This window comes from Rhizopus delemar, genomic scaffold (genome assembly GCF_000149305.1).
Source record: "Rhizopus delemar RA 99-880 supercont3.50 genomic scaffold, whole genome shotgun sequence".
Taxonomy (NCBI): domain Eukaryota; kingdom Fungi; phylum Mucoromycota; class Mucoromycetes; order Mucorales; family Rhizopodaceae; genus Rhizopus; species Rhizopus delemar.
The window spans coordinates 1-10,778 of NW_027137876.1; the positions used below are offsets into that span (position 1 = coordinate 1).

General features: G+C 37.2%; 3 protein-coding genes across 3 annotated transcripts; all 3 read right to left on the minus strand.

Moving 5' to 3' along the window:
• Nucleotides 1–446: 446 nt before the first annotated feature.
• RO3G_17382 (uncharacterized protein) lies at nt 447–1,478 on the minus strand (the record flags this gene model as incomplete). Its single annotated transcript, XM_067671966.1, has 1 exon — nt 447–1,478. One exon carries the CDS (start codon nt 1,476–1,478, stop codon nt 447–449), a length of 1,032 nt encoding a protein of 343 aa, XP_067528067.1.
• Nucleotides 1,479–3,188: 1,710 nt separating this feature from the next.
• RO3G_17383 (uncharacterized protein) lies at nt 3,189–5,249 on the minus strand (the record flags this gene model as incomplete). The annotated part of the gene is made up of 2 exons (XM_067671967.1): nt 3,189–4,987; nt 5,075–5,249. The coding sequence occupies 2 exons, from the start codon at nt 5,247–5,249 to the stop codon at nt 3,189–3,191; spliced, it is 1,974 nt and encodes a 657-aa protein (XP_067528068.1).
• Nucleotides 5,250–6,710: 1,461 nt separating this feature from the next.
• On the minus strand, nt 6,711–10,304 carry RO3G_17384 (uncharacterized protein; the record flags this gene model as incomplete). Its single annotated transcript, XM_067671968.1, has 1 exon — nt 6,711–10,304. One exon carries the CDS (start codon nt 10,302–10,304, stop codon nt 6,711–6,713), a length of 3,594 nt encoding a protein of 1,197 aa, XP_067528069.1.
• Between the last annotated feature and the right edge of the window lie 474 nt (nt 10,305–10,778).

The following is a 10,778-nucleotide window of genomic DNA, read 5'->3' on the forward strand; positions in this document are numbered from 1 at the left end:
AAGCCAGCCTTCCTTTCTCGCCGCTGCCACAAGAGGACAGACTACAACCGATACTGTTGTGCCTGCCAAAGTCCATCGTCGCCGCGATCCCCTGACCAGCCGCCAACGTCAAGCTTTGGCTCGTAGCTTCATGCCAGTATCTGATAACCAAGGTTATCAATGCCTGTACCTGCCCACTCGCTTCCGTGAGCGGTATGTGGCTACCAAAACCGTTCGCACAAAACGTATTTTTTCCTTTCTGAATCTTTTGTGACCTATTGCGCATAAAAGATACCATATCTAATACATATTTCCTAAGAGTACAAACTCTTGGCTTTCTGATGAAGTATAAAATGTCACCCTATGCGCACCCTAACTCGTACTACGGAGAATCAAAACTCAAAGGCACATTCGAACGGTTTTGGGGCCACATATTTTAAAAGCGAAATGAATTAAAATAAGTTTATTTAATATCCAATATACAAGCCATCAGCCTCAATAACTGCACGACATCGATCGGGCATACTTTTAATAAACCTTTGGCATTCTTCAGCCGTGATTTGGTACCAAGTGTGTCCTATACGATCCCATAGCTCATGTATACCACATGGAGGGCAGTCATAATTTTTAAACAGCCGTCTTTTAAGTAATTGCCACATGTTTTCAATTGGGTTCAAGTCCGGTGATTGTGGTGGCCATTTCATTACATAAAACTCTTGCTCATTTAGCCATTTTGATACGACTTTAGCTGTATGTTTGGGGTCGTTGTCCTGCATAAAGATAAATTTACTCGTAGATTTTCCACTTTCTTCCATATACCAGGCCAAAGACTTCATCAAGTCATCTTGTAAAACCTCCAAATAAACGTCCTTTGTCATGTTCTTGCCCACATCCACAATATAGCCTGGACCGTACCAGCTAATGCAGCTCCATACCATTATAGAGCCTCCTCCATGCTTCACTGTCTCACAAACCTGGTGCTTTTTTAACGGTTGGCCTGGCACTTTCCATGCATAAGACTTCCCGTCGGACCCAAAACGGTTGACTTTGGTTTCGTCAGACCATATGACGTTCATCCAATCGTTTACTGTCCAGTCAATGTGCTGACGAGCCCATTGGAGCCTCTTCTTTCTATTTCTTTCATTAATTAAAGGTTTCTTTGGCCTGACAAATGAGACCAAACCAGCATCTCTTAACGCTCTACGTACAGTATTTACAGAAACTGACTTGCCCAAGTTCTGCTCTAACGACTGCTGTGCTTGTACAGCATTTTCGAGACCATCTACTGTTACAGCACGAACGAGATGCTGCTGTTCCCGCTTAGTGAGCGCTTTTGGCCTACCACCTTTGTCAATTCGAGCAGGCAAACCTAACTCCAAACGAATTTTATGAACAGTAGAGGATGATACTTTGACTAACTTTGCAATTTTATGATAAGAAAAACCTTGACGAAGGTAAAACTCGATAGTGTTCTTGCGATCTTCTGTTAATGGTTGCATGTTGGGTAATTACTTGGTAGATGTCGAGATGTCGAAATGAGAATGTGCGAATGACAAAGAAAAAAAGGCAAAAAAATAATGCGCAGTGGTGAATTAGTAAGCAGCGAAAGTTCTGGAAGAATTGGAGGGTGCAGTGACTGCGTTTATCGCAATCGAAGAATTCCTCAAGCGTGGCCCCAAAACCGTTCGAATGTGCCTTTGAGTTTTGATTCTCCGTAGTACGAGTTAGGGTGCGCATAGGGTGACATTTTATACTTCATCAGAAAGCCAAGAGTTTGTACTCTTAGGAAATATGTATTAGATATGGTATCTTTTATGCGCAATAGGTCACAAAAGATTCAGAAAGGAAAAAATACGTTTTGTGCGAACGGTTTTGGTAGCCACTGTAGTTAATCTTATACAACAAACTATTCGAGATGAATTAAACATACCACCCAAATTGCCTTATTCAAATCGAAATTACCAGCGCAATAACAGACCAAGTTATAACAATAGTAGAAATAATATGTATCCATATTATAATAATTACGGTCAATATAATCAAGATAACCGAAGAAATGATCAGTATCAGCATAATTGAAGTGTTTTTAAGTATTTAAAATATGAAAAAGAAGAATTAACGAGACCGAACAATAGTTCTAAAGTCGAATTACTTTTATTAAAGAAAGATTCCAAGGCTATTTATATTAGTTTGAGCAAGACCTGAGATTAAATGACAAGAGATAGTTACGACCGATATGATTTGACATGTATAAGAAAAATTTTATAAACTGATGTAAATAATCAACTGTTGAGATGAAAGTGAAACTTGGCTGTTCAGGGCAGTTGGTAATTATCAGGATCTATTCTTATTCAAACTCATTTGTAAAGATTTAGCTTAGAATGATAAGACTGTTATCTTATTGACATGTCAAAACATGACAATAATCAACCCCAGTCAAGAAGAGATTATTACCAAAATAGCCAATCCTACTCAACACCTCAACAACCTCCACCTCATGCATCTCAATCTAGCCCGTCACCTCAATCACAATCTCTCTCACAGCCGTCAAAAAACTAAATGGGTCGGTTGCTTTTAATCAAAGAAATGGTCAATCGAACACCCAGCAAAACAATAAACCCATTAATCAACAAAATAAACAACATCCTCTTAACGTTATCTTAAACCATAATGAACATGATGATAACGCACAATATAAAGATCTTTGCACTGCAGTTAGACCTGAACGTCCGCCTGAAGTACTAAAAGCAACTCCATATCCTAAAACAAAAGCTCCTAGAATTAAAAGAAAACAACCAGAACCTGCCACAACAAGAATGTGGAATAGGCGTGTTATTTCTCTCGATTAATAAAAGTAATAAAATAAGTCGAAAAATCGATGAGTCTCTTGAACCTCTTTATTGAGTAAGGACGAGAGAGAGAGCCCATTCAATACAAACTACGTCTTAGAATATAATAATGTGATTTAGGGTCCGAGGTAGTACGGTATAAATTGTGTGGGCTGTTTATCGTATATAGCACTTTGGACTATATATGATATACAGTCAAATTATTAGTTGAAGAATCTTTTGAGTGATCTCACACGACATTAAGAAAATTATTAAGGTAAATACGACATAGCCCCCCACCAGTGTGAGATTACGGTAAAAAAGTGACTTGTTTTGAAAAACACTTTTTTTTTTTTTTTTTTTTTTTTTTTTTTTTTTTTTTTATGAAGAGGAATTTCGCAATCTCTTGCTGGTACGAGTAGCAGCAACTGGCACATTTGGAGTGGAATGTCTGTGTTGTTTATCACGACGAGCTTTTTTAGACTGGCGCGATATCGAGTGAGGATATGAACGTTTAAAATTTGGGTTGGTTGAATGTGCAGCGACATCAGCCAAATTAGAATTGTCATCATCTAGGGATACAGACTTCATCATAGTGCTAATCGTACCAGATGGGTTGGTCTTTAGTACCTTAGAAGAAGAAGGAGAATTTGTGATTTTAGCGGTTTTAGGAGGAACATACTTTTGTCCCATGTTTTTCCAATATTTACGTAGAATGTCTGGATCATTAAATTTATCAGCTGTCAGCCATTCATCCCATTCACTGCTGTAGTTTTTCCAACGTACAAGGTACTCACGGTTTTTTGGAGGACCTCGGTGATTAAGAACTGCTTCAACTTCATAGCTTTGAATTTCATTGCCTTCATCATCAAGTTCAATAATCTCTTCATTGGAAATTAATTTCAGTTCAGTAGTGGTATAAGAACGAGGCATCAGGACACCAGTTTCATCACGTAAGATATAGGCATTACCTTGATTCTTACGCACAACTGTAAATGGCCCTTCATAAGCTGGAGCGAGTTGACCGGATTTAGTTGGAATACGAACCATGACATGAGAGCCAGGTGCATAATCAGCTAATCGGTGCGAATCGTTAAATTTAGCTTGTTCAAGTTCAACTTGAGCTTTCGTTTTAGCAGCAATAGCAGGAAAAACAATATCAGTCATATAGTCGATACGTTTCATTAATTCTTCATGCGACATAGGTGGTTTACCCTTGACTTCCTTAAGCTTGTCTTTATCAGATCTAAAGCCATAAGGTTCAATCATTTTGCGTGCAAACATGAGAGAAAAAGGTGTAGAATTTAAGCGTTTAGATATACGGTTATTCATTGCAAGTTGAATGGAAGGAAGGAATGCATCCCAGTCATTGCCAACACCATTCGTAGATTTAGCGAGTAATTTTTTAACAGTTTGAACAAAGCGTTCACTTAAACCATTAGCAGAAGGATGCAAAGGAGTGATAAATCGATGATCATAACCCATAGCATTAGCTAAATTTTTAGAGAGAGAATTCTTAAATTCAGTCCCATTATCACTTTGAAGTTTTGTAGGAAACCCCATTATGCAAAAGACATCGATCAGTGCACGTAAAATTGTATCTGCTTTTTTGTCGGCCAGGGCACGAAGTATACAGAACCGTGTACAAACGTCAATGATAACCATAAAATAATTATTATTAGATATTGAAGTGGTATGCATAGGACCACCTAAGTCGATAGCGTAATGGTCACCAGGATAATAACTGTATATACTACGCAGAGGGTGATATCCCTTTTTCTCGATATTATGTTTCATGCATTCATTACATTGTCTGACAAACTTCACACAGTCAGATATTAAATTTGGCCAATGAATACCCTCATTGTGAAGACGTTTAACCATTTGCTCTGCACCGTAATGACCAACTTTGTTGTGGGCATCTGTCATTAACTCACGATGTTCAGAATCTGGGGGCACGAAATAGTCCTTGAAAACTGAATGAGCAGACTGAACATAAAAGATGTTTTTGTCGTGAAGCCGATTAAAGTCATTATACTCATTAGAGTCATTAGATTTTTTGTTAAAAGAATGGAAATTACTAGAAATGTCTAAATTCCTGTTGTAATTAACAGTGTCGTCACTATGTGTGGCTGGGTAGACGTACGGTAGTGCATCTGAAGTCGTGGGCTTGTGGCCCACTAAAACAACGTTAATAGAAACGTTATGTTTGACATGAGCTCTATGTCTTTTCTTATTATTAATATTATTGGAAGTAGCGTAATTACCACGAAAGGAAGCAATTCTTTTTCCTTCATTAAGATCTTGTTCATGTTCAACCGGCTCCTTTGGCGGGTATAACCTAGAGAGTTTATCGGGAAGGATATTATCTAATCCTCGAACATGAACCACATTGAAATTACAGTAGGTCAAAAAACTGCTGCAAGGAATTGCAAAATTCATGTTTTACAGCTGCTTGTCTATGGATACCGCACCAAACTATCCCAAACTTTGACTGTTTGTGCCACAATAGGAAGGGAATTTATTCGTTAATTTTCGGATGTGGGCAATGGTTATTGGTGGAATTTGATACTGCTAAAGGTAGTATTTTAAACATCCGGTATTTTTTACTTGTTTACATATGTTTGAAATAATGAATTTTAATACGACCCAACCGGTTGCCATCACAATTTTTCTCACTTTTGACGTGATTAGAATGCTATCTATATTTAAGAGTGCTTACAATTCCTTTATTTTAAATTTTATATTCCTTTGTTTAAATTATTTCTCTTTTTTACCCTTTCGTCAATCGCATGCATAAATGACTGTCAGAGGAGAAAGTAAACGACCTCAAACAGACATTAACCGGATCCACATCAAAATATGATATTGCTAAGGAGACTGGATTACACGAATCAACTGTTAGTAGATACTTTATAACGTTGTTTTCAAGTAGGACAGTGAGCACAGGTGATAGACCTACATTAGTCTCCGAAGTGACGAAGCGGTTAATCAAAAGAAAAGTCATGGAATGGGTTCTAAAGGCTTCTAAAGTGGTGTACCGGGAGCTGGTTGGATTTGGCTATGATATCTCATACCAGTCAGAAATTAACGTACTGAAATCAATGGAGTTCCATTTTCTGATAGAAAAAAAGGAGCCATTTCAGACAAAAGTGCATACGTACCATCAGTTAGAATGGAACAAGGAGCATCAGGATTTGGCAATGGTTGACTGACAACAGATCGTTTATTTTAATGAAACCCAGATCAACGTATAGGACTTTAATGGTGATGATCACTATCGGAAAAGGCCAAGTGACCTTTTTCAACATCATGACCTGGATTTTGTAATTCAGCATGAAGCTAGCAAATTGATGTCCTGGTGTTGTATAACCTCTGAAGGACCAGGATATGCTTGCTAAATTCACGATGGAAAGTTGTACTCGGGTGTTTACTAGCATATTTTGAACACTACGCTTCGTGATAGTATGAAGTACTACAATTTCGACTGGTCCAACATTTACTTTTAGCATGACAATGACCCAAAGCACAAGGCATAATTTACAATGGCCTAGTTATGTAGTAACCAAGAGAGCTATATTAACGATTGGCCAGCTTAGAGCCCGGACTTAAATTCAATCGAGCACGTATGGCATCAATTGAAGTTGAATCTCAAATATTACGAACGTAGAGCAAAGAACACGAATGCGCTTTGGGAACAAGTTGATAAAATATGAATTGATTTCGATAAATATCTTTTCGGAAGTCATGTAGATAACATTTCGAAAAGAACTCAAGCGACTATTAATAGAAAAGGAGGTTCAACTAAATATTAATAAATAAATTCATTCCGTTAAAATTTTCGTTTTTCCAAATTTTCAAATTGCGCATCTCATACTTCCTTCAATACTTATCCAATAGGGCTTAAACTCTTTCGGATTTTTCAAGACATGTAGGAAATTTACTATGTGGGAACAGAGGCAGTTTGTGCCATTGTAACAGGATATGCGCTACAAAAACCAAGAAAAATGGATTCCTTGCAGCAGTTTTTTGACCTACTGTATAGTCAAGAATAACGTCAAGCCATTTAATAAGCATACTATTGGCATTCTTTTGGGAATGAATATAGCATAAAGCTTTATGGTCAGTGTATAACGTAAATCGTGTGCCCCATATAAATTTGTGAAATTGGGTTAAGGCATAAACTACACCAAGCAATTCACGCATTGTGACACTGTAACGTTTTTCACTTCTTGATAGAGAACGAGACATAAAACCAATATATCTTTTGATTTTAGATGTTTCGCCATTAGATTGAGTCACTTCAAACTCTTGATATAAACAACAACCAGTGCCAAAATCTGAAAAATCAGTGGCTATGCAAAAAGGATGTGACATATCCGGATGTGATAAAATCAATTCGGAGGATAAGATACGTTTTATGCTGTCAAAATGCATCTGTTGTGTAGAAGTCCAAATAAAGGGACCATTAATTTTCTCATCATGAGAACGTAAAGCATCCAGAGGAGCCATTAAAAATGAAGCATTAGGTGTATGCTGTCTAAAATAATTTACAAATCCTAAGAAGCTTTGAACTTGCTTCTGAGTGGTCGGTCTCGGCCATTCATGAATGTTCGAAAGTTTACGGGTATCAATTTTCTTTCCTTCAGCGGAGATACAATAACCCAAAAGATAAACTGCTGATTTTGCGAGGTAAGTTTTTTCAAAATTAACTCTTAAATTTGCATTTGTGAGGATTTGTAAAACTTTCTTTACATGAAGGAAATGCGCATGTATGGAAGAGCTGAAAACACAGATATCGTCCACAAAACACTTCACATAAGGCAAGTCCTTAAACAAATTTAACATTATACGAGAAAATAATTGACTGATTGTAGAAATGCCAAAAGGAGCACCTCGGTACATGTATTGTAAATTATTAGGAGCAGTAAATGTAGTCTTGTGTTGATCAGGGCCAAAAACAGGGAACTGATTGAACGCTGATTTAAGGTCCAGTGTAGAAAAGACAACTGCATCAGTCATTGAGTTAAAAATGTCATTAATTAGTGGAAGTTGATGATTATCCACAGGTAAAACCTTATTTAACATACGAGGATCTAAAACTAATCTAATTTTATCTGTCTTAGTGCCATCAAGATTTTTCTTAAACGTTACGGTCATTGGTAAATTCCATGCAGAAGGTTTTGCGGGGACAATGATACCGTCATCGAGCCAACTATTAATTATTTCCATTACTTTAGGTTGAACCGAATAAGGAATGGGATATTGTTTTACATTAGCAACATAGTTTTCAGGAGTAGGTAAATGCAAAACTGCGTCCTCTATGTTACATAACGTGTTCTTATTTAGCTTTTTGTTAGCTTCGACATAAGATTTAATAGCCAGATCAAACGTTTTTTGTTCTTTGTCAGTACCAGCGCGAGAGATGTTTGGCTCATAGGCTTTGTCAATGATAGAATCATCAATTTCTTTTTCAGTACTCTTGTGTTTAACGGCTACATTCATTAAGTGGATAGAGAGCTTTGGTAGAAGATCTATACCAATTAGAATCTTATTTTCATAAGAGAGAATATCATCATTAATGACATCAAATTTATGCGGAATTACTTGATCAACATTATCGTACTCGATATTGACGAAATGAGTTGTTTGCATTCGCGGAATCGTCGAACCATTAGCAAGGATGAGATTACCGGGAACAGGGTTGAAGTCAATATTATTATCATTAGCGAATTTTTTGTTCATAACAGACACGTTAGCACCTGTATCAATGATACCGTAAGCGTTAACACCGTTAAGAGTTATTGGGGTAACAGGTGAAAAAGACACACTGTCAGAATTAAATGGATTGTCAATGTCTCCAACATGATTATTACGCAGAGCAAAAATATTAACGTCATTAATGGTCACAAATTCAAAATGGTCAAATAAATAGGGCGAGATCAAAGATCTGTCAAACTCTTTATAAATTCTATCGTATTCGTCTTCAGAAGAAGAGTCGCAAGAGGGAGAATCAGAGCTGATATTATTATTTTGACTAGAAATAGTAGAAGAGTGAAGATTATTAGTCTCGCTCTTATTAAGGTTTTGACAGGCAGTGTTAGGCTCGAGAGTTAACTCAAGACTAGCAATAGCTTTGTCCGTATTATTTAAAGAGTTATTACTTACAAGTTTATTGTTGTGCTGATTGTTCAATTTACGTTGATCATAGCGTTTGCGTTGAGCACAATTTTCAGCATGAGCAGTGGTGTATTTGGTAGATTCACAAAAAGTACAGATACCACGACGCTTGAGATCAGCAATTTTTTCATAAAAGTCAGTGTGCTTTCTGTTGTTGTTATTGCTGTGGTTGTTGTTACTGCTGATAGGAAGAGTCTTGACAGTAGTAATTCTTTCATTGATGGGTGGTGAGAAAGCTGCTAATTTTCTTTTTTTATAATTTTCACTATTATCATTAGTTGGCTTCTTTACTTGTTCCCTCTGCATCTCCTTTTGGATATACAGAAGAGAGCTTTCTAGATTGGCCATATTTTTCATTAAAATAGCTTCAAAGTTGTCCCAAGACATATTTAATGGCGAGGGAGCATTACAAGGAGCATGAATACTAAGACCTGGATGTGCGGGCTCAGTCGAAGGTAAATTTTTTGTATTGTTAGTAATTATAGCCATAACAGTATCTTGAAACTTTGTTGTGTAGAGTCTTGATACAAAAAGAGAATTGAGGAGATTGCCTTCAGTGGATGAAACCTTAGCACCAATTGAAAAAAGACGAAAGTGATGTAAAGCATCAGCGAAGGATTGATCAGGCCTTTGCTTGAAGTTAAGGAGTAGCTTCATCCATGCTTGAGGTGTGGTTTGAGAGGCAAGGTCAAACTTTTCTTGTAAAAGGGCCTTAGCATCATCCCAGGTAACTTTTCTTTTTAATTCAACAACAGGCTTTTTGACATAGCGGCAAAACCAATCGAAGTGGAGATTATTGTCACAAGATTCAAAGCAGATTTCCAAGTTTGATAACCAATGATCTTGAATTGAGACATTATGATCCCTGAAAGCTCTTTCGAACTCTCTCAGGAACATTTCTAAAGATGGCTCATTAGTGGCATTGTTATTATTTTTGTTACCCGAATGCTGAGTGAGTTGATACATCGCACTTGCAGTTGGGTTGACATTAAACTTGGGAAGTTCTTTGCTGGGAATATACTTATTATTAATGTGACGTGAGACAGGAGTCTCTTTCATCGCACTATTAAGGGAAATAATATTCACTTGATCAGCTATTAACTTATCAAAACGTTCTAAGGACTTTGTAGCGAAGGCCAATTTTTTATCATTGGACTCCAATCCGTCGAAATTGTTTTGCATTACGAATTGAATATTTTGGTCATTGATGCTGTCAATAATCTTCAACATGGCAGCTTTTTGACTACGAAGTTTGTTAATAAAATCCTCAGGTGAGAGGGTTTCGGTGTTGTTGTTGGATGAAGACGCTTCGGTCATGGGGGTGTCTTCTTCGTTTGTTGGATGGATCATATTATCGCTGGATGAGATAGATATCTTGTTCAACGAGGTGGCAACTTCATCTGGAGATGAGCTTGCTGGCGGTGGTTGTGGATTGGGTTCGACGTCAGAATTCATCGAAAAAAATGTGGAATAGGCGTGTTATTTCTCTCGATTAATAAAAGTAATAAAATAAGTCGAAAAATCGATGAGTCTCTTGAACCTCTTTATTGAGTAAGGACGAGAGAGAGAGCCCATTCAATACAAACTACGTCTTAGAATATAATAATGTGATTTAGGGTCCGAGGTAGTACGGTATAAATTGTGTGGGCTGTTTATCGTATATACAGTAGGTCAAAAAACTGCTGCAAGGAATCCATTTTTCTTGGTTTTTATAGCGCATATCCTGTTACAATGGTACAAACTGCCTCTGTTCCCACATAGTAAATCTTCTACATGTCCTGAAAAATCCGA